Source organism: Polypterus senegalus, chromosome 7 (genome assembly GCF_016835505.1).
Source record: "Polypterus senegalus isolate Bchr_013 chromosome 7, ASM1683550v1, whole genome shotgun sequence".
In the NCBI taxonomy this organism is placed as follows: domain Eukaryota; kingdom Metazoa; phylum Chordata; class Cladistia; order Polypteriformes; family Polypteridae; genus Polypterus; species Polypterus senegalus.
In genome coordinates this window covers 66,558,572-66,583,333 of record NC_053160.1, presented here as the reverse complement: position 1 = coordinate 66,583,333, position 24,762 = coordinate 66,558,572, and the positions used below count along the sequence as shown (strand labels likewise).

At 36.4% G+C, this 24,762-nt stretch overlaps 1 protein-coding gene across 5 annotated transcripts in view; it reads left to right on the top strand.

Annotated features, from left to right (window-relative positions):
- The window catches only part of nrg1 (neuregulin 1), a 172,680-nt gene that overhangs the window by 63,991 nt on the left and 83,927 nt on the right, over positions 1–24,762 (top strand). For 3 of the 5 annotated variants that reach the window (XM_039758775.1, XM_039758772.1, XM_039758774.1), the window contains exon 1: positions 11,233–12,407. The exons of 1 other annotated variant lie outside the window; for it this stretch is intronic. In XM_039758775.1, coding sequence (XP_039614709.1) covers positions 11,777–12,407 — 631 coding nt within the window. In that variant the 5' untranslated portion in view covers positions 11,233–11,776. Of the gene's footprint in view, positions 1–11,232; positions 12,408–24,762 lie in introns of those variants that run through there. One more of the 5 variants, XM_039758773.1, reaches the window with a different exon arrangement.

Here is a 24,762-nt window from a genome sequence, read left to right as displayed (position 1 = left end):
CCCCGAGGGTGATCTGGCAGATCACCTCATTTGTTGAGGACCCAAGCGGCTGTAACCTTTTTCTCTTAGAAAATGAAAAACGTGGACATTCAGTTAACGATAAGGTTGTCCTGAAATTTGTTCCATTGGTAGTAAAGCAAGTAGAGGAGGGAGTACTTGAAACAAAGTGAGAAGAAAGTTTGAAGGCTTACTTAGAAAGACTTAATTGAGATGAAGTGATGGTGGGATGTCATAATTTTATGTTTTTTAAAGGAACATATGTAGGGCAAAACTAAGTTATTCCCAGATTTAATAAATAGGTTTTGCCACTATTTATTTAATCACAGTTTGTCTTTCATTGAGGGCTCCTTTCTATCTTGACACAATCTTAAGTCCGGTATCATAATTGTTAATACATAACATTAAGAACTTTGTTTCATTTGACAGTTGTTGAAACGCTTTAAAATGTACAGAATACAGTATAGACACATTTCATTACATACAATTTACTTATACAGTTTGTGAAAGATATTGTTTAATACACAACTGCAAATTGTGACAGGTTCATACTTTTGATTATAATTGGAACCTCATCAGTGCAGTTGGGCTGTTTTTTTATTTATTAAGAAAAAATAACCCTCCACATTACTTTTTACTGGAGTCATACATTAGCTTTTTGTATTTTTTTATGAATTTCAGTTAAATGTAAGATATATACATAAAATATGTATGCATTGTTTGATAAAATGTGCCCTTAGGCACAGAAAGCAAATGAAATATTAAGAAAGTGATATCTGTATTAAAGGGCTTTCTTATCCCATACTCTAAGTGAACCTAGCATCATCATTGGGACATGCTATGTCATGTTCCAATTCCTTAATTGCCTTTCCAGACTACTTTAAAAAACACATTTTCAATTTAGTACTTACTGTGATTGTGCCTTTTCCTTGTGACTATTAACATGGTAATGACTGATATGAAAACTACCTGTAACAGACTGCTTCTATGGCAGCTTCATTCGCTAAAGCTTTTTTTTTTTTTTTTACAGAAAGTGTTACTAATTCTTAAAATAACCACAACACATGGAAAGTAGATTCTATTTTTGATGATATTATTAATTATTATAGTAAAAATTATCTTGGACAGGTTTTTTAATTTTAGGAACAAATTTTTATATTTTTAACAGCACCCCCTTTCATATTTCTATATTATGAATTGTTTTCATTTTATGGGCATCTCAGTCCTCAACAATGTCATGCTTGGAAAAAGTTATACAATAAATTATATGGTCCTAAAACAAAATTAGACCTCAGTGACTAACCTTTAATAATCTATTAATATTTATATAACAGAGCATAATGAAAAGAGCTTTAATAGAAGGAAGTACTTTTTTTCCACAGTTGAATACTTTTTCTGGGATTAGATATCATTTAAAAGGTTTCAGACATAATAAGTTCCATTGCACATAGCCCAGTGATTGCTAATCAAATACTGCTAATGCTGCAAATTTTTCACTTCATAAAGTATTAAAGGTCAACAGAAAATTTTGCAGATAATTACAGAGCCAACATTTTATAGAATATTTTAAAATTCTTTAAATCTGCCATTGACGTCCATTTTTTTTCATGACTGTTGCACATTTTGTTTGTCCAGAATTTCAGAATGTTGTATCGATTTAGAATTCATGCAGGAAGTATCAAGAAAGAACAAATAACTGCTGGATTGTGTTGTCCAAATTCAAGTTGCTTGGGCCTAGTACATTTAATGTTCATTTATCTTTTTTTTTTTTTTTTAAAAAGCTACACCGGCAACCAGATGAATCTGATGTGTGCTCATACCTCAATAGATGCTTCAAGTATCTGTGGTGTGTTTTCAGTAAAGTAGCCCTCTTATGTAAAAACGTTAATTTTATAATCTTATTTATTTATTGAGCAGCCTTATGTTTACAGCAGCAGAAAACTCGCTGTACTTCCTGTGTGAAAGCAACCAATCTGCAGTGTTATAGAGATAGACAACACATGAATGTTACTTTGTAACTGCAAATTTCTGATTCTAAGACACTTAAACATTCCCTCTCTGAGAGATATAAGTCCAAACATTTTATTTAAGATGAAAATGCAATTAAAAATCTACCCTGGCAAAACATCTCAACATCCATTAACCATTATACCAATATTTGTACTGTAAATAGAAAATGCAGTCTAAAAGTCTTAAAAGATGTACTGCATGTAAAATTACAATAAAGTCTATAAATTCCTGTCAAGTTGCCTCTCCTTGGTTTGTGTAACTTAATCTATACAACTTAGCTTTACTACAGCATAGTTTGACAAATTGCAAACTGTTGTAGAAAATCAAATTAGTTTTGCACAGTTCCACTATCGGATGGAGAGAAAATAAGGATAATGTGAAAGTAGAAATATTTTAATAGTTTAACAATATATTAATATTGTTAATAATTAATTATTTGGAATTACTTATTACAGACAGTGTTCTGATGCTACCTAGTGACTAAAATGTAAATGTTATTCGAATTTTGTACAGGCATGTAATGTCCACAGTCTGCCAAGACTTTAAATGAAGGACAATAATCTTATCTTTTGGTGCTTACAGCTAAGTAATAACAATCATAATATAATTGCTACCAAATTGCTGCCTGGTAGGCTGTGTTGGAGCATGGAGTACAGTTAAGCTAAAAGTCAGTAATGCAGACTAGAAATGTAACTAGAAACCAATTTTCAAGCTTGAAAAAAAATGTTAAAGTTTTAGATGTTAAGGTTAAGAATAGATTTAGAGGTTATTATTCAGGTAGAAGTTGATACTTGAATGTATTTTTTTCAGTTTTTGAAGAAGACATTTTAATCAAGTGGCAAAGTTTTATACACAAAGAATAGTAATAACAAAGGGCTTACCTCAAAGTATGTATTCTTGTATTTCCAGTATAATTTGATTACTTCTCAAATACACTTTACTTAATAGAATATTGCCTTTTTTGATTTCAGAAGTTTTTTTACCAGTTTGGAATTTTTTTAGACTGGATAAGTTTTTCATTTTTCTGATCATTAAGGCTATTTAGTTAATAGGTTAGCTATCTACATGGCTCATTCTTTAGAGTGGAGTTTCTCTTAGGAAATGTTATTCCTTAATCTGCCCATTTTCTCTGTCTTAATAAGCCATATTAGTATTTATTGACATGTTTAAATTATGTGTAAACTTTCATTTCCAGATATGCTAAGGAAAAGAACAATACTTAATTGCCTTATCCAATTCAACATGCAAAATTCAGCTTAATTTCCATTTGTATGGTATGATTTATAAAATGAATTATCTGTAAGTAGTATATGCTGCTTTAGAGCTTTTATAATAAATACAAACACCATTCTGTGCTTGATTGAAAGTCTGAGTTGTGGCATGGCTGTTTTAGTTAGCAGAAAAATTCCTAGAAATAAATACGTACACACACCTCTGATATTTTTTAACGAGTGTCTCTGTAATACTCATTTTATAACTTTTTCCAAAAGTTAATTTGACAATAAAATATTTTTAAGAAAGTATATATAGTATTTATCACAAAATAGGAAAAATGTATAAATGTATTCTCTGATCTGTTCTAAATGTTTCAAAAAGTAATAGTTATGCCTACCAAGCTTAACAAATCCATCTGTTTTTGCTTTCATTATTATCTTGCTGCAGTTTTTAATTGCCACCAATGAGTGTTATGCCTACTAATACTCTGGTTTTATGTAGCATGAGCAGTCCTGATGTGAAAGAGGCACAAGTGTGTAGTCAGCCGAACAGACTGTGGTAGTTGGGAGCTGTTCTCTTCTGTAGTGCTGAAGGCTTCCTCAGCACTAATGCAGACACACCCATTAGGAAGATAATAATGAAAGAGCATCAAGTCATTCCTTTAGTTTCTTATCTACAATATAACAGTGACTATTCCTGTTTCTGTTACTGACATACTGTATAAAAAGTATCTGCATAAAAAGATTGTGTTCATACTTGCTATAAGCTCCATTAACTGCACAGCATGAAACAAATAAATTGCTGTTCTGGAGCAGGAAGCACTGAGAAGTCATAGTCATTTGAACGATACGTTTTAACACTGGCAACAAACTGTTAGACCTGAATAACACCAGATTAAAAAATTTCCAGTTGCTACTTATGCTAAACTTACTTTTAACTTGTAGTATTGTTGCCCCCAAAGTGTGGTGTAAAAAATGAGACATTCTCAATATGAAATTAATTTCTTCTTAACCCTTTACCTTTGTAAATGGCACTTTAAAAATAAATAAATAAATTTCTTGCATGATTTGTTTTGGTACATACCAGGCTGCATTTATTTCAATACATTAACTCTAACCTTGCACCAACAATATATTAAGAAGGATTATATCTGTTAGCTATATGCCTGTTGTCTGTGTGCTCTAATTGTCCTAGACGTGCTTATTAGTAATGAGTCAGATGTTTCTTTGCATTTAACAGCCCTTCTTACAGAAGAAATGACCGTAATATTAAATTCAGCCATACCTCTGTGGCTTAAGGCCATATTTGAAAATAAAAGGTATTTTTTTTTTTTTCTTCAGGATATGAATCTCTTCTTCTAATGTGTTGCCTAATATCCTGTTTCAGACAGCAGGAGAATTGTCCTTCCACAGCAGCTTGTGGATGTGTTGTAGATAATGTAAACAACCTCCTGCAGATGTCTCCACATAGAAGAAAAAGAATTAAGTTTAATTAAGGTGGTAATTACTGTTAATTCTGGTTTTAAACATTATTTTCATCAGTGCTCTGAACACATCTTTCCTTTCGGATTTATATGTTTTTACCAGTATCTGCAAATGTATGAATCAAACAAATATTTACAGTTTATTTCCTCTGCAAAAAATTGCATACATCTTAAAATCATTGAAAACAACCCCAGATGTTTCTGTAAAATAACAATCATTGAAGATGTTAACTAGAGTGTGCTAACAAAGGATGAGGTTGGGTGTTAAATGACATTCTCACCTTTTAGACTCTATCCTTCGAGTTCTTCATGCAATGTAGAGTAAAGGTGAGTGGAACAGGACCATTTTTCCACCACTGTTGTTCTATTAGGTTCATAAGAATGACCAGCCTCTTATGTACTTTGATACATAACATAATGGACATACTGTATCTTCATTGCCAAATTGAGCTTGACGCTCCAATTCTTCACCTTGGAGGCAGAAACCAATTCTAAAAGCTCTTCCATTGCCAGGACCACTGCTCTTTCAAAAGAGATATTTTATAAGGAGCTGGCAAATCGTAGGATTTTGTAAGTGGTGTAAAGTGGTGTGCCTATACGACAGAACAGCAGGGGAGAATAGAAAGACAAAATTCTTGACTAATAGGAAAAGAGAGAGAATGAGAAGGAAGAAGCACTATGAGAGAGGAGTTAAGCACAGTATTTTGGAAGATGAGCAAGTGTGAAAACAGCACTAAGAAATTGATGTTGCATATAAGTTATAATATTTTATATTGTATTTTAAGAAGATTTTTTTTCCATCTTGACTTTTGTACAAGTGGCTAACACTTGGTATCTGTTTGGCTCCATGCTACAATGAGTAGCTGATTGCATTGCCAACCATAAAGGTTCCCCCAAAAACAATTCTTCAGTATAGCTCAATTCTTAATTATCATATTTGTATTTTGGCAACAAGCAGAGCAGGCACCTAGGCAAACAACACTAAATAAATGAAGGCTGTAACTTCTTCAGTTCTGATGTACCCATTAATTAATAATGGATCAAATAACCAGAACAACTGGAAAAGTAGAATGAAAATCCTGAAAACCAAGTTAAAAAAACTATACCAATGTAATCTACATAAATGCTTGGTAAATAAAAAATTTACTTCATCAAGTTGTATACTTTGTAAATTCACCACAAAAGACAGAAACTGGGAGATATTAGTTTGCTTAATTAGACTATAATTCCAATTAAAAAAAGAAGTTGGTTTGAGCAAATCCCTTTAACCATTTGAGGCACCAGGATTCTGGAGAACCAACATTCTAGATGAGTAAATTACTAGTTTCTTTCAGTTTTTAGATTTATTTAATACTCTCCTCAGCACTCTGGTTTTAATGCAGATAGGAGCATTACCTCGACATGCAGTAGTGTATTTCTCATGCATCATGGAGACCATTACATTTGTTGTCTTATCAAGATAAAACATAAGTGACAACCTTAATCCAACTCTCTCCTCTCCTCCTTGACTGTGCAAAGGTAAAGTGGATGTCCTCATGAAAAAGCTAAATGGGTAGTTATTTACATTGTGCATGTTACTGACATGGTGGTCTTATATAACACATTAAAGGGGAAACTATCTGCGTCAGTTTCAGATTAGGACTTTAATATTGCTTGTGTTTTTCAAAGAGTAGCCAGTAAGACTATATATTGTTTATTAACAGAGAAGTATTATAATGTCATTTATTCTGAATCATTGAGAAATTCCCTTGGAGCACAATCCTAATAAATCATTCAAAACAAGTTCATTAAGACAGATTCTGTCTTAGCTATTCTCGGATGCTTAAATGCAATTAAGATCTCAGGTTAGAGATGCACTGTGAGTGTTGAAGTGCTGTAATGGAACTTATCCATTTTGTAACCACGTATGCAAAGCTCAAACTGCTTTGTTTCGTTTCAGTATTGTACATGTAGTTAATTAAACTGCTCTGTAATAGCCGACCTTGAATTATTTTCTCCCATTAATTTAATTTATAGTACAGGAATGGGTTCTGTTATACAGTATCTTTTACTTTGTTTTTAAGAATAGTAGAAATAGACTTAGTACATGTACATAAAACATGTTCCCTATAAAGAAAGGTGAAGTAAGAATAATAGCTGTATTCCTTTAAGGAAAATAAATAAAAACGTATACCCACTGCAGCATTTGACCAGACGCTTCATGTAATCAAAACTGGATTTGAGTCTAGTTAAATGCTGAATTTTCAAAGTTTTAAAGCTTGCACTTTTAGCTCTAGGAATAAGGTAGGAAACAGTAGATGCTTCTCAGTATCTTTGATTTTTAAATGCCAGCTAAAATGCTAAACTGATTCAGTGTAGTGTAGTTAAAAATAATTGGCAAAGGAAAGAGTGTAATAATGACCATCGCCCATGTGGCATAGGTTGGACTGCTTCACAATAAGAAATTAGAAACTGCAATGCTGTCAGGATATTTTATGGCTCCCCATGACCTTAAACAGAAACAGAAAATGAACAAATGAGTATTTCCCACTTATAGCAAATAGCAGTAGTTTACATTATGTTTGATTTCTTTAATAAATATTGATTTTAAAATGCCAGTTTAGAATAAATAATGAAAGTTTTACTAATCTTTTGTCTCTGTCTGTCTATAATATATTAGTTTACTATTTGAAGCTAAAGAGTACAAAGGAGACTGTAGGTGTGTCATAGTGGCAAATTGTTAACTTGTTCATTTTGACTAAACCTATTGATCATCCCTTGGGTCTAATTGTGAATGTTGTGGTGTCTGTTTGTGCAGCTTGGCTAACATCTCAGGAAAGAAGTGCTCAAACTGTATAGCTTTTGCCTCTGTTGCAATTATTGCAGGTCCTTTTTGTTTTAGTCTCCATTGTATAGGTAATGCTGTCTTGTTGTTATCCTCTACTGCTCTGCTTAAGTTTCCTTGGTGGCTAGGAAAGTGCATTTAGTTGTTGACTTATTTTGCTCTAAGGTACTTCAGTCACTGTTCTTCCAAATCCCAAGGTGCCAATTTCCATAGCACCCGGCTCTGTTTAACTCCCAGCTTTCAAATGGAAATCATAGGACAGAAGATAATATGGCATCATTCTCTGAACACATTGTGTAAAAAGAGATATTGTTAATGTTTATATGTTTACATGATTATGTATTCTATGAAAATACTGTAAACTAATATGCAAAATTAGCTATAACAGTAAATTTAAATTTTTAAAATGTTGACATGTGCTTGAGTGGGCCCTGAAATGGGCCGGCATCCCATCCAGAGTTGGTTTCTGCACTACTGCTGATGTTACTGTAATAGACTTCAGCCCCTAGTGAGCCTTAAGTGAATATGTGAGAACAGAACATGAATGAATAAATGAACGCTTGTAAAGAGGATCATCCAATTTGAGCTCTGACCTGAATGTTGTATATTATGACTGTTAAATCAGTTTTACATAATTTCAGCTGTTTGGATATTTGTATTTGTGCACAGTATTGCCATTTTGATCATTAAAGCCACACCTGTTTCAGATGTTTAATGTGCTAAAAGAAGAGGTTAATAAGTTAAGAAGTGGTTAATACAAACATATAACTAGATGTCATTGTGTTCACCAGATTTGTTTCATAGTTAAAATTAGATAAGGCAAATAAAGTCTGGTAGTTTAGTCCCAGTCTCTGTCTCTCTCCATGACCATGAGTAAGACGCTTAACTACCATGTGTTTGTACTGCAAATAACACACGCACACACATGAAAATGGCTGAGATAAACCACTGTGTTGTAAAGCATCTTGGAATGATCTTACCTATTGATAAGTGATTTTTAAAATAAAGGTTGTTTACAGTTGGGCAGACTCAGTGATTAGTGCTTGATACAACCCCATAGCTTCAAGAGACTGGGTTTGAATCTCAGCCTGGTTATTTTCTGTGTGGTGTATACATATTCTCCAATTGTGTGGTTTCTCTTTGAATTATGATTTCCTCCTACATCCAAAAAATGTTAAGACTCTTTATTATCTGTTTTTGAAATAGTGTGAGTGTGTGCATGAGTTTGCCTTTCAGATGACTGAGGAGCAATTCAGATTTGGTTCCTGCTTTCAACCATTGTTGCTTCGTTTAAACAGATTTATGAAATGGATAGATGTTGTAGGCCTTGAAACTAAGGCATTATAATGTCAAACATAAAACTATACACTCAATTTCAATCTCTTACTTACTGTGTAAATGTGAGCTTGCCACTTAAAATCCTACTACTCCAGATGTCAAACATGTAAATTCTTGATAATTTACTACAAGTATGTTGTATCTCACACTAGTAAGCAAGTGACAGAGTATGACATTAACGTGGATAGTTTAATCTACTTCCTGTTAAACCGGTTAAAAAAATGTAGCAAGAATTCCATATAAGAATGCAGTTTGTGTTTGTAGGAAAATTACCCTTAGATGATGCTGAGCCTTCTTTTCCTTTGCATTATATGTATTGTTTTAGGGTTTTTTTGTTTGTTTGTTTGTTTGTTTGTTTTTTTATCAAATTTCTCAAAAGCCTCATTACATAAACTTGTAAATATGCCCAGTCTTCTTCACGTATATTGAATACTTTTCCAGCCAAGTTCTCAATCTTTACATCCAACTGGCTTTTTTAACATTATCCCCTAGATTCCAGTGTATTATCTATCTGGGGATCAAAGGTGTATGTTTGTGACATGTGGTTGTGAAGTGAATACCTTGCAAAGATTAATTACTAGACATACTGGAAATATCCGTGTGTCCTTTTGATTTAGAATATACAGTAAATCAGTAAAACATACATAATGCATGTGTTTTTCACCTTTTTCATGTAGCGTAAGATTGTGTTATCATAACAAATTTATGTGCTGTTTCTGAAAAACAAAATCCTGAAGGAGGTTGGTGGTTTTCTCTGGACCATTTGTGAGGTTTGATGTTGACGTGTAAAGTCTTTTTACTAGCAGCTTTTGCAGACAGCACTCCCTGGATTTTCTTAATTAGCAGAGTGAGAGATTAACAGCTCATTGGGGGATTTGTCTGAATTTCTCTCCTGTTTCACAGGACAGTTAAGAGATTGCCTCTCTCTAATCCCAACTGTGCATCTTGAGTTGGGTGACCTGTAATCTTGAACTTTTTGTGACTGGAAACCATCTGAATTACAGCGAAGAAATCCATGACTTTTAAGAGACGAGTGAGAGTGGCTGGTTATATTTCAGATTTGAAAACTACTATTTATAAGGGTAATTTAAATGTAAAATTGTAAATGTTCAGGCTGCTGATTATTTTAATTGAGGCTAACTTTGTTAAAGTCTACCATTCCTATGAGTATGATAAACCCATGATGTGGAAATATTAGCAAAACATTAACATTTGATAACACTGATATTAGCATCTATTTGCTTATAATTTTCAGTGTGTGAGGTCAGTTTCTTGATATATGCATCATTGTACTGCATTTGCTTACAAAAATTATATTAATATAAAATATAATTTTACTAAACGTATCACCCACAAGCTAATGTACAATATAGCTGGCTAAACAGGATTAAGCTATATGCATGGAATAGTACTGTCAGTCATTAAAATGTATTAATAGATGTACATTTGATCCATTTTAAGTAAATATTCAGAATGTAGTTCAAAAATATCAAGAAAAAAACAATGTTACTGTGTAAATTTAAATAATGCAATAATATGTTTATTTCATTGGAGATTAATATTCTGCATAAAATGCATATACAGTGGTTAACTTTTCAATTTTGTTACAAACAAAAGAATAGTTGCTAAAGACATGATGTTTTAATGAATTGTATCCTGTCCATGTCTTGTAAAATATTAACTTTGCCTATTGGCAGTCTCTTGCTGGCCTTTGCAGTGTTATGTATCCCTTGTGTGAAAGTGCACATTTATAGTAAGTGTTGATGTAATCATCACTAACAAAAGAGCAAGCTTTATAAGCACAGATAATGTGCCAAAAAATTTAATGAAACTAGCACAATATTTTATGCTTATTTTGTGACAGCAATATAACATTCATTGTGCTTCCATTATATTTGTGTATTTTTTTTTCTTAACTCTGTCATAAGTGAAGGTTGTTATAAGCAATTCATGATAATGCCAGCAAGCGTGAAAGTAAGCCAGCAGAGATATAGCAATATTAAAACAAAAGCTGAAACTCTCTAGGGAGGCATCAGATGTCAAGTTGCACCAGTTCAGCTCCAGCCCTTCAAAATCCCTGCTCTTACATTAGCATAATCAATTGTGTGTCTGTCTATACCTACAGCAGTAGTGTGTTGGGGGGGGTTCCGCACTGTCTGCCTGCCTGCCTGCCTTTTGATTTGATGGCTTTTTCTTCTTAATTGGATCAAGAAGGAAGTTGCTAGCAGTCACGTTGTGTGCTTTGAATTTGCAGTGCAGTGAGAATGTAGAGAGAGAGAGAGAGAGAGAGAACGGGGAGGGATAGGCGAGTGATGAGGAAGAAGGAGGAGAGTATCCACCCTCCTGGTACTTCAACCAGTCCGAGTCTCTTTCTCTGCTAATGACACGCTTTTCTAGTTGTGCTGAGAAGACTAGCACCTGCTGCTTCTGGGTGATTGAATCCCTTTATGCTGCTGCTTCAACACAAAATGATTTTACTTTTGCTACTGCATTGGCTGCTGCCACAGCCCCTGCTTCGGCTACTGCTTGATAACAGCATTTCCTCAAAAGCTGACTCCACTCTTAGTCTTCAGGTGAGTGAGCTGCAGCGTGAACACCGGGCTGTGTAACTCGTCTTGCCAAAATTGAGACCGACTTGACTGAAGGAACTTATCTGGTTATTTTTTGCGTGTGTACTGTTTGCATTTATTTTTCATCTTACCTGAAGACTGATCATGCCTTGAGTTTTGCCCTGTAAGTTTACCCACAATTAGCTCTTTGGTATGTTTTTTATAGGGATTGTGGCGGCCCACAACCAGGCATTTTAAAATCAAACAATGGAGCCCACAATTACTCATCATTGCTGGCAACTGCCTTGGGCACCTAGTTAAGGAGTGCAGGCCTCCAGAGACATTCATCTGACCAACATTATGGAGATGTCTCAGGGAATTAGTGAAACCTCCTCAGTCCCATGCACCACTCCACACGCAGATCAGGAACTTGGCCTTGAGGAGGTTCCGGGTGCTCCTGGTGAAAGGCGAGTCTTGGGATTAGCAGGCCTGACTGCTACCTGCTGCATCTTCATGGAGAGGGAACAAATGCGGAGCTGCTTGCACTCTGAGAAAATCTGCATCCTTCCTATCTTGGCCTGTCTCATTAGCTTAGCCCTTTGCACGGCTGGACTAAAGTGGGTGTTTGTGGACAAAATTTTTGAATATGAGCCTCCCACCCATCTTGATCCCAAAAGGATAGGGCAGGACCCTGTCGTCTACATGGATCAAGCTACTGAGCCCACAGAAGAACCTACTGATGTATATACCTCTGTCATACCCACTCTACCCACAGGGAAACAAGTGATCCAGGCAAAAGCTGACCCTTCAATGGCTTCCTATGAACCCCTTCACAGACCAGCTTACAATAGTCCTACCTCAGCCTTAACTCTGCTGAGCACTGTGGCTCCAAGGCTGCTTCCCACTTCTATCCAGCCGAATGTAAAGGGAACACCAGTAGTGAATACTTTGCAGACCATGGAAACTAATATTGTTAAAGTACCTGATTTGTGTAAGTACACTTTGTTATAAAAGTGACATTGGCTGTCTTCTTCCATACTTTCATTTTGCTATGTGTGTGGTGTTTTAAACCTTCCTTTTAATTGCTTAGCTAGACTAAGAAATTAAAAAATAAATGTAAAGGAAAGCAGGGCTGAATAGTATAAGGTCACAAACGTTTAATACCCTCTGCCTTTTCTTTTGACAAAAGTTTTAAATGGAGTGTATTTGGATGAGCAAGCAGGACTATAGATGTTAACCCTTGTCATGGTGTTACAGAATTAGTAGCACTTCCAAGTATACCAAGTGATAGAGTGCAGTGTGATTTATAGTGCAGTTCAGTAAGAAGAATGACAAGGATGCTGTCTAGTGTATGTAGTTAGATTTTGGAGATTCAGAGTCACATTAATCTACCACTGTGGCTGCTGACTGGACAGATTGTGTTACATTGGTGTAAAAGTGAATATTTTGCTGTGTCATTGGCATCATAGTTACATGATATAGGGCTGTGTCATGCAATAGTATATTCTGTTTGTATTTGGTACTTGTTTCAAGAATATAACTCTTGCTTACAGTGAAAGAGGTGTCAATTCAGCAGCAGTACCTGCTGAACCAACATCATGTTGGTTTAAACTTGGAAATCAATACTAGGTTTGTAATCTATTTAGAACAATTTGTTTATGCAGTAGCAAATATTAAAAGCAGATGCATTGCTTGCTAAATGGAAGTGCTTTGGGTTGGATGAAGCTTTTTTATTTTTTGTTCCCTCTATGATCTCCTTCAAGGTCATCCTCTGCTGGGGCTAATTGATTCCACTCTGTCGTGGAGTCTGAGAAAGACAATTCTAGTAATGCTATCTGTCTGCTAACTGCTTTCTTCCGTCACTTTGGAAGCAGGAAAAATTATTACATTTGGAGTGTTGCCAGTTTCATGGCACTCTGTCTTCTATATCTCCTTCACTTCATTGTTATATTTATGCAAATTTAACTTGCATCCTTTCTGATAAAAATATGTTTATGTATCACATGCCAAGGAGACTTGTTATTTGAACGTCAAGTACAGCAAATACGTGTTTTGCAGAAAGTTTTTCTATATATCTGCTTCAATTTTCTTTTATTAGTTTCTGACCCTGTTTAATCCAAATCTAAAACTGCAGCTGTCCAGGGCCTATCCTCATGGCATTGAGAACAAGACAGGAAGAAACCCTAGCAATTACAGGGAACATTTCCCCAAACTTGCACCACATCATGTTAGAAGCACCATTTTATCTGACAGGCATGTTTTTAAGATGTGTGAGGAAAACCAACAACACAGAGAAAATATGCTTTGAATACACTTCTGGAGCCGTGAAGTGACCACACCAATCACCACATTACAATGCTGGCCTAACAGCTGAATATATTAATATTCATTACTGATTTATTTTAGATATATCACAGAGAGCAGAGTACTGTAACTTGACGTTGCATTTGATCATACAGCTCAATAAGAGTGAGAGACTGAGGTGAGAATATAGCCAAGGAAGAGAGTTAAAATTATTTTTCTCCACTTTTGTCAGTGTCTTATTTCATGTTGGAAACTAGTTTGTAAACATGTCAGGGTTTTCCATTGAACATTTTAATAAGTGTAAAAATGAAAAAAATTAAAGGCTCATTAAAAATAAATATTTTACCATCAGGTGTGCTGTTAACTTTCTTTTTAAAAAAGAAAGTTTAAACTTGTAGCCTTTTATAGAATTTGATATTTAACTAGAAAACAAATTTGTTGTTGGGGTACTAGTGGTGTTTTGATATTCTTAATCCATCCATCCATTATCCAACCCGCTATATCCTAATTACAGGCTCACGGGGGTCTGCTGGAGCCAATCTCCGTCAACACAGGGTGCAAGGCAGGAAACAAACCCCGGGCAGGGCACCAGCCCACTGAAGGGCGCGCACACACAACCCCACACACCAATCATACACTAGGGACAATTTAGAATCGCCATTGCACCTAACCTGCATGTCTTTGGACTGTGGGAGGAAACCCACACAAACACAGGGGGAATATGCAAACTCCACTCAGGGATTACCCGGGAAGTGAACCTGGGTTTCCTAACTGCAAGGCAGCAGCGCTACCCACTGCGCCACCGTGCCGCCGATATTCTTAATTTTGGAAAAAAAAATATTCATGAGTAGCTTGACTTTTAGTGGAAGTCTAGTGGATAATCTTCTTCAGTGCTATTGACCCAGAACAAGTGGATATTAAAAGTGAATGGATAAGTGTACTCAATGAAAAAGCAAATTAGTCTTCTGTACTGGCAAATCTTGAAAAAAGAAAAGCTTGCACATTGTATCAGCAATTCTTAAGGATGCTACTCACTCTTTACTGTCACAGAGCTAGAGACCGTGACAAAAATTTGCCTTTTATGGACTGTTGAGCTAATAAAACGGATGTTCTAACATATTTTAGGGATGCTGAAATACTAAGATTCTTGCAGTTGGAGAAACAAAAATTCTACGGTTAACTTCTATGGCATGTTTTGATGTATAGCCCCACACAATATTTTCAAAAGGTTAAATGGACAAATACCTTTTGCTATCATTTTACTAAATATAACTATCACAGTGGAATATACGGCTATTTTTTGTAAGTGTATTTGATCAATTCTCCTTCTCTTAATGGAAATGTAATCGTTGGCACAGAAATCTAAGCTGAAATCAATAACAACAAAGCAGAACAGTTGCCCCAATTGGAGTCAGTGAGAGGCGTCTGCTACAAGGTGCACCTGCGAGGTATCTGACTTTAGAAAATAGATATTCCACTAGATTGAAACACAGTCAACTGTATTCACCTCAAGAGCCATCTTTAAGTGCTGAAACAAGAAAATTAGAATGTTTTTACAGTCTGCTTTAAAGAATCTATGGAAAATCCAAATCCTTTGTTTTATTTACTATATCAAAGCAGAAATCAATTTATGGTTCGTTCGTTTATGCATCCGAAAACCAGAAAATCTTCAGCTGTTAACAAAACATTTAAAACTTTTGAAGGTATAGCATTACAAGTAGTAAATACACATCTTTGTTATATTCTGTAGTGGCTATTGTATGCTGATTTAAATCTTACAATGTATTACCTCAGTAATTAATATAAAAGTTCAATTGAATAAGAGTTAACTAAATGAAGAAATCCCACAATGTTGACACCCACAAAAATGGTGTTGGTGGATTCATACGAGGAAACAAAAAGGGAATGGTTATGTTATTAGTGTGAATGTTACATGATAATATAAACAAAATAGTATTATTAGTGTGTGGTACAGTGGTTAGTATTGCTGACTTGTAGCTCCAAGTGTCTGTTTTTTATTAATTGCGTGGTGTTTCTTCAGGAACTCCCTGTTTCCAGTTAACCTAACCTTGCAGTTTAGTTAGTTGGTGACCTAAATTTAAATTGCCCATTTGCATTTGTGAGTAAGTGTACCCTGCGGTGTAATGGGGACCCATCTTGAATTATTATCTGAGGCTTCTAGTAACCCAGCAATGGAAAAAGCAGATAAGGAAAATGTATAAACAAATATTCTTTTAGTATATGTATATGAATGCATATTTGCAGGTAACTGTAGTACATGACAGCTGCTCTTGAATAAAGAGCATTTGATTTCATGTGTGTTTCTTTGAGCTGCTGTAATCTTTTCTCCCCACAATGTTTAGGTTTAGGCACTAGCATGTAAGAAAATATAATAAAGGTGTCTGATATATACATATTAACTTATGAATGTTTTTATATACAGGGGTGGCCAAAAGTAGATTTGCATTTGTGAGTACATGAAAAACAGAGGTTATTCTTTTATTATTTATTTATTCATTATTATATTATTTAATTGTATTAGAGGAAGGGCATCCAGTGTAAAATTTTGCCAAATCAATATGCGTACAACAATACAAATTTCCATACCGGATTGGTCGAGCCCCGGATTAACAACGACCGCCACCAGTACTGTTAGTCAACAGGGTGCTGGCTGAAATTGAGTTACTGTTGGCCAAAGGAGAAGAAGAGGGGGGAGATGTGTCTGGAGGCAGGAGGAGAGGAGGAAAGTAAAGAGAGTGGAATTGAGGGTAGGAACTTTGAATGTTGGTAGTATAACTGGCAAGGGGAGAGAGTTAGCAAATATGATGGAGAGAAGGAAGGTTGATATATTGTGCATGCAAGAGACTGGAAGGGGAGTATGGCCAGGTGGATTGGAGGTGGATTAAAATTGTTCTATCGTGGTGTGAATGGGAGGATAAATGGGGTAGGAGTTATTCTGAAGGAACAGTATGTCAAGAGTGTTTTGGAGGTGAAAAGAGTGTCAGGCAGAGTAATGATTATGAAGCTGGAAATTGGAGGTGTGATGATGAATGTTGTTAGTGCATATGCACCGCAAATTGGGTGTGCAATGGGTGAGAAAGAAGATTTTTGGATTGAGTTGGATAAAGTGATGAACAGTGTAACCAAGGGACCGAAAGTGGTGATTGGAGTGGATTTCAGTGGGCATGTTGGTGAAGGGAACAGTGGAGATGAGGAGGTGATGGGTAGGTGTGGTGTCAAGGAGAGGAATGAAGAAGATCAGAGAATAGTGGATTTTGCCAAAAGGATGGACATGGCTGTGGTGAATACGGATTTTAAGAAGAGGGAGGAACATAGGGTTACGTACAAGTGTGGAGGAAGATGCACACAGGTAGATTACATCCTATGCAGAAGAGTTGATCTGAAGGAGTTTGAAGACTGCAAAGTGGTGTCGGGGAAAGTGTAATTAAGCAGCATAGGATGGTGGTCTGTAGGATGACATTGGAGATAAAGAAGAGGAAGAGAGTGAGAGCAGAGCCAAGGATCAAATGGTGGAAGTTGAAAAAGGAAGGCTGCAAGGTTGAGTTTAGGGAGGAGGTGAGACAGGCACTTGGTGGCAGTGAAGAGTTGTCAGACAGCTGGGAAACTGCAGCAGATGTAGTAAGGGTTACAGCAAGAAGGGTGCTTGGTGTGACATCTGGAAAGAGGAAGGAGGAAAATGAAACCTGGTGGTGGAATGAGGAAATATAGGAGAGTATATAGAGGAAGAGGATGGCAAAGAAGTGGGATACTCGGAGAGATGCAGAAAGTAGACAGGAGTACTGGAGATAGGGTGCAAGGTAAAGAGAGAGGTGGCGAAGGCTAAAGAAAAGGCGTATGATGAGTTGTATGAGACGTTGGACACTAAGGAGGGAGAAAAGGACCTGTACCGATTGGCTAGACAGAGGGACCAAGCTGGGAAAGATGTGCAGCAGGTAGGGTGATAAAGGATAGCGATGGAAACGTACTAACAAGTGAGGAGAGTGTGTTGAGCAGATGGAAAGAGTACTTTGAGAGGCTGATGAATAAAGAGAATGAGAGAGAGAAGAGGTTGGATGATGTGGAGATAGTGAATCAGGAAGTGCAACAAATTAACAAGGAGGAAGTAAGGACAGCTATGAAGAGGATTAAAAATGGAAAGGCCGTTGGTCCAGATGACATACCTATGGAAGCATGGAGGAGTTTAGGAGAGATGCCAGTGGAGTTTTTAACCAGATTGTTTAATGGAATCTTGGAAAGTGAGAGGATGCCTGAGGAGTGGAGTAGTGTACTGGTGCCAATATTTAAGAATAAGGGGGATGTGCAGGACTGCAGTAACTACAGGGGAATAAAATTGATGAGCCACAGCATGAAATTATGGGAATGAGTAGTGGTAGCTATGTTAAGAAGTGAGGTGATGATTAGTGACCAGCAGTATGGTTTCATGCCAAGAAAGAGCGCCACAGATGCAATATTTGCTCTGAGGATGTTGATGGAGAAGTTTAGAGAAGGCCAGAGGGAGTTGCATTGTGTCTTTGTGGACCTGGAGAAAGCATATGACTGGATACCTCGAGAGGAGCCGTGGTATTGTATGAGGAAGTCGGGAGTGGCAGAGAAGTATGTAAGAGTTGTACAGGATATGTACGAGGGAAGTGTGACAGTGGTGAGGTCTGCGGTAGGAGCGACGGATTCATTCAATGAGGAGGTGGGATTACATCAGGGATCAGCTCTGAGCCCTCTCTTATTTGCAGTGGTGATGGACAGGTTGACAGACGAGATTAGACAGGAGTCCCCGTGGACTACAATGTTTGCTGATGACATTATGATCTGTAGTGATAGTAGGGAGCAGGTTGAGGAGACCCTGGAGAGGAATGGAGTAGGAACAAGACAGAGTACATGTGTGTAAATGAGAGGGAGGTCAGTGGAATGGTGAGGTTGCAGGGAGTAGAGCTGGCGAAGGTGGATGAGTTTAAATACTTGGGATCAACAGTACAGAGTAATGGGGATTGTGGAAGAGAGGTGAAAAAGAGAGAGCAGACCGGGTGGAATGGGTGGAGAAGAGTGTCGGGAGTAATTTGTGACAGACGGGTATCAGCAAGAGTGAAAGGGAAGGTCTACAGGACGGTAGTGAGACCAGCTATGTTATATGGGTTGGAGACGGTGGCACTGACCAGAAAGCAGGAGACAGAACTGGAGGTAGCAGAGTTAAAGATGCTAAGATTTGCATTGGGTGTGATGAGGATGGATAGGATTAGAAATGAGTATATTAGAGGGTCAGGTGAAGTTGGACAGTTGGGAGACAAAATCAGAGAGGTGAGATTGCGTTTGTTTGGACATGTGCAGAGTAGAGATACTGGGTATATTGGGAGAAGGATGCTAAGGATAGAGCTGCCAGGGAAGAGGAAAAGAGGAAGGCCTAAGTACAGGTTTATGGATGTGGTGAGAGAGGACATGCAGGTGATGGGCGTAACAGAACAAGATGCAGAGGACAGAAAGATATGGAAGAACATGATCCGCTGTGGCAACCCCTAACGGGAGCAGCCGAAAGAAGAAGAAGATTTTTCTTGTTACTATTTGTTATTAAAGTATGCTTGAGAGTAGGAAGTAGACTACGAGAATGTGTAAATAATGAAGGCCACCATTTTGAGCACTTATGATATTGTACCTAAGAGCACTGTGTCATTATGACATTCTGTTAAGTTTTTGAAGTTAATAAAGCTGTTTAATTAATCATAACCTGTATGTCTTTTTCCATATAAACAACTATAAATGTACATTTGCCACCTCTGTATATTTATTTTAAAGAGAGACATTTTTTCTCAGAGACCAAGGTCCATGCCCCAGATACTCATTGAGTGGAGTTTGCATGTTCTCCCCTTGTCCACATGGGTTTCCTTCCAAAGTCCAAAGAAATACAGGTGAGGTGAACTGCCATTGCTGCCATCCTCATTGTTCCTGTCTTGCAACCGAGGCTCCTGCTTCTTTATTACCCTGCTCAGAAGAAGCGGATTTGGAAATGGATGGGCAAGCTCAGTAAATCTTATTTCAGACTTTTAGGTTTTTGCATTATTTATTATAAATCTGTTGTAGCTTTCATTTTAAATCAGAGTTTATATTAATTCTGTTTTAGTTATGACTTTCTCTTTGGCCACTTTGGGGAAAATAGCCATTTGCATTCCTTTGTACCTTTTCATGCTACTTAGCAAAGTGTGTCTTAACTCAATTTCTAAATTCCAGTTATGCTGAAGCTGTATTTTCCTATGCAGTGAACATTTAATTACAAAGCTGTGTTGTCTGGCCAAATGTAGATTTGTACTTTATACCAGAGAAGTTGCTCAGGTTTATTGAGAATAGTATTAAACACTGATCTGAGGTCCAATATACAACAGGTGAAACATGTCTTTGATAATATATTTTTCCAAATTTTGCTTACTTAATAAGTCTTCAGTACACATTAGCATCTGCAGTTGTAATGATTGAATGAATGAATTTCCTTTTAGATTTTTGTTGGAAACAATGCTTTCAAATGATTTTGTACAACGTATTTATGTTTTAAATAACATACAGCAATGTATGTTTTTTTAATAGTTTGAGTAGTGATTTTTATATATTTATTAATCGTGTTTGATGTGAACAAAAATTTATACATTTACATTTATTTATTCAGCTGATGCTTTTATTCAAAGTGACTCACAATATTTGAGATACAATTGGTTACATTTCTTTTTTTTTTCCCCAATTGGAGCACAAGCTGGTAAAGTGACTTGCTCAGGGTCTCACAGTGTCAGTGATGGGACTTAACCCCACAGCCTCATGGTTTGTAGTTCAAAGCATTAACCACTGTATTACACTGCTTGCCTTTATAGAAGGTTAATATTAATCTAATTGTTTTTTTAAGTTGAGTTTTACTGTTGATTTGCTAAACAATGTCATTAAAAAAACCTGCTAAACTATCAATAGAATTCTTTTTCTAAGGCAGTGTGATTGCATTCATTAACATTTATATAAATTTTTAGCAACCTATTTTACATTACCTTAAATGTAAATCTTACTGCGGTATTGACAGTATTAGTAATTTAAGGTCATATTAAGCACAATTCACATTAGACCATCTCAAGGGGTTAATCATATTTATAGATACAGTACTTAAATTCACCTTCGAACAGTGCTATCCTTTGACACTGCATTATACAGACTGACTTTTATTTGAAATTTTCAGACATGCATAACGACATGCACACTTTCATGTTCAGGTTTCCGATCAATTGATGTACTATAAATTTAATACTCTCTGTTGAAGCTTGCAAATGAGCTGCCCACCAAATTTCCAAAATTGTTACATTTTGACAAATCACATTTTCATAGTATTTGTTAGCATAATTGCCTCATGCATCTACCATCTTGGGTTCAAATCCTGTATGTAGTTCTTTGTTGTCTCCTGTTGTCTTTACAGGATTTTGTCTGGGTAATCTTGTTTAACTCCCACATTACCAATGATATACTTGCTAAGTAAACTTGCACTTATAAATTGTCCACACGAGTGTGGTCATGTGCAGAAGAGCACCATGCAGGCAATATGTCCAGGGCTGATTTCTGAATTCTGCCCATTCTTTCAGGGTATTCTCTGGCTTACAATGTCCCTGAAGTGGATTAGGTGTGTGTGAGAATGTTATAGTATAAAACAGCAGAAGAATAATTAAAAAGAAGGAAATAAAAAAGACAAACCACCACGAAAGAAAAAATTAGCTGCACGTAGATATTACTATTTTTTTTAACACTAGAAGCACCATAGGGTGTTTTTAAATCTGACTTCAGCCCTATCATGACTGAGGAAAACCTACAGTCTTTCCGGTTCATTGTAACACTAAACCTGTTGCAGAAAAGTATCAACAGAGCAATTTAAAAACATGGTGGTGTTTGCAAACAAAAAAAACACATACTATAAACATCAAAACATTTTCCAAAATAATCATAACAAATAACCCAGTAGCTGTAAAATTATATTTAAATGGATTAAAAAAAAAAGCAAAGAGATTAAATAAAGTAATCTTACCACTAAGAAATGATGCATCATGAGCACCATCTTAGGGTCAGTTTTGCTAGCAAAGTACAGAACGTAATACCTCACATTGTGAAACAGTGCTGGCAGAGGTCATTCTACCTATTTTAAATGGCTGCATCTGTAAATCAAATCTGGTATAACACCTGCAGAGAAGCAGGGGCTCATAGGAAACTGAAGTAAGAAAAAATGGCCAGAGAACATACAGGAAAAAAATGAAAAGGTGCTGGCAATGTAAGTAATTAAATAATAATCAGAAACCCAACAGAACTGTCAGAAACGATCATCAAAACCAAAGTAGAAGTCAAAAATAATGTAAAAAATCCGTTAACATAACACTATTGTTAATTTGTAGAATTGCTTAGATGCCTGAAGCTATAGGTTACCATCTTATATAGGACTGATAAGATGACCTAATCTGTTATATACAGAGGTGGGTAGAGTAGCCAAAAATTGTACTCAAGTAAGAGTAGCGTTACTTCAAAATAATATTACTCAAGTAGAAGTACAAAGTAATCATCCAAAAAATTACTCAAGAATAAAAAAGTAATTGGTGAAAAGACTACTCAAGTACTGAATAACTGTTTGATCATAATAAATTATTTATTTTTTAGAAATGTTGTAATAAGACAGACAAAAATATAAAATACTGTTCAAATTCTGCTATTTCCAAATATTAAAATAAAAAATGAGTAAAAATAAATTACATCTTTACAAAATAAAGATGCACAAATAACACAAAGTTCCAAATCTTAGTTTTTCACAACAAAGCTTTTGAAGCCAATACCTACAGTAGGTAACATGTGTTTGAACAGTGCAAAGTACTTACAGTGACAAGATATACTGTACACCAGGGGTGCCCAATATGTTGATCGTGATCAACCGGTACATCGGAAAGGTAGATCACGTTGCATTCAAAAAACATTTTTTTTAAATGTTAGTCTGTCATATATCCTCCCTATGGCATTTGCCACTTGATTGACATAGAGCGCAGCCAGTCTGAGATCTCTTTTCTTCTAGCACACTGTTCATCCCGCACGCACAATTCGCGAGCTACTGCAAAACTCTGGCTATCTAAATGATCTAGTTAGCCTTCCAATTTATATTGACTAAAGAAGGGATTTAAAAAAAAAAAAAATTGTTGTTTTTATGGGCTAGATGTGGAATTGGAAGAGGATTTTTTTCTCTCACAATGTCACAATCGAAGTGCGTTTGTCTGATCTGTCTATCATTGCTATTACAAAGAAGGAAAATGTGGAAAGGCACTTTCGAACTGTTACAAAAACTACTGTAAAAGATGAAGCAACAGACAACATAAAGGTTTGGCGTTTCCGGCACCGTATACTGGAAAATTATCCACAGCAAAATCAAAAAAAAGGTCATACACAAGAAATAATATTCTTCACAATTGCACAACACCAAAGATGGCGTCGGCGGACATTTTATGGAGGAGGAGCCGGAAGTGGAGGAATGCTGGGAATGAACCGTGGTGGAAGATGGGACTGATGACGTCAGTAGTAGTGGACGGAGGAAGGGTGCAAGTAACGTGCTGCGGGAAGAAGGAGGCTTATGGCGGCGGAGTGTCTTTTTTTTTCTGTAGGAAATAAAAGGAGAAAGGTTAGTATCCCGCCACTCCCTGCCGGCGAATGTCTTCCCGAGCGTATTAAGGTCCGTCCGCTGTCCCCTACTCGCGCGTGCGTGACACTACGAAACTGACTTCCTTCCGAAAAGCAATCTGAGAAAGAGAAAGGAGAGGGAACTAAAATTGCAGTTAATCGGACAGCCGTCATTTTTCACTCGGCTGAATTCAAAAGCAAAGGCAGACAGACCGAAGCATCATTCTGGGTGAGTCACTCGATCATTAAGTATAAGAAGTCCTTCCAAGATGGAGAGATGATAAGAGGCCTTCGTTGAGGCAGATGGCTAGGAAGAAATTCCTGCTGAGATTTCAAGACCCCTGGCTGGAGAAAAAGGAGCTTCTCCTTGTCATTAAACATGCAGAAATACAAGCAACTTAATAACGATCAATGGCCACTTGACTTGGCATTTTTTTCCGATCTGACCAACATGTTGAGTGAGCTTAATTTACAGCTGCAAGGAAAAGAGAAAACCATGGTCAATATGATTAGCTCAGTTAATGCTTTCAAACAAAAAATGCAACATCTGTCCTCAAAGTTGCAGCGCCTTGATTTGGTGAACAACCAAAACCTCACGTCAGAGCTGGAGACGCAATGGAAGGCGTGTGTGCAACTTGACAGCATACGCAACACGGAGCAGATTGAAAATTGTCTGTCAGACTTTGACAGACGGTTTCAAGACTCGGCTTAACTTGAGCCAATCGCTACATTTACCGGTAAGTGCTATCCATTTAGGGAAGATCTTGAGGGTGATTCACCCATATAAAAAATTGCAACACTGTTTCACCTAAAACTCCTCTACAGTGGAGGATAAGGTTTTGACACTACATGATGACATTCAGCTAAAGTATGGGGCACATGGACAGTTTTGGAACTTACTCACAGAGTAAAAGTACTCAAACCTGAGGAAATGTGCTACCTCCTTGACTGCATTATTCAGCTTTACTTATTTATGCGAGTCAGCCTTTTCCCACATAAAGATTATTAAATCCAAATACTGATATAGTGACCATAAATGTGTTGAACTGTTATTGTGCCATAAGGGTTATTCAGTTATGCAGGGTACAACAACATATATTTTATGTATAACGTATACTCGGGGTGTGTGTGTGTGTATATGTATATGTATGTGTGTATATATATATATATATATATATATATATATATATATATATATATTTTATATATATAATCTATCATTTTTAATGTAGGTAGATCATTTCGACCTGGTCATTTTAAAAGTAGCTTGCAAGCTGAAAACCGTGTAGGCACCCCTGCTGTACACTGACAGTATAATACTGCATATTCACTTGCCCTCCAAATAGCACAGCTGATAGAAAATAACATTA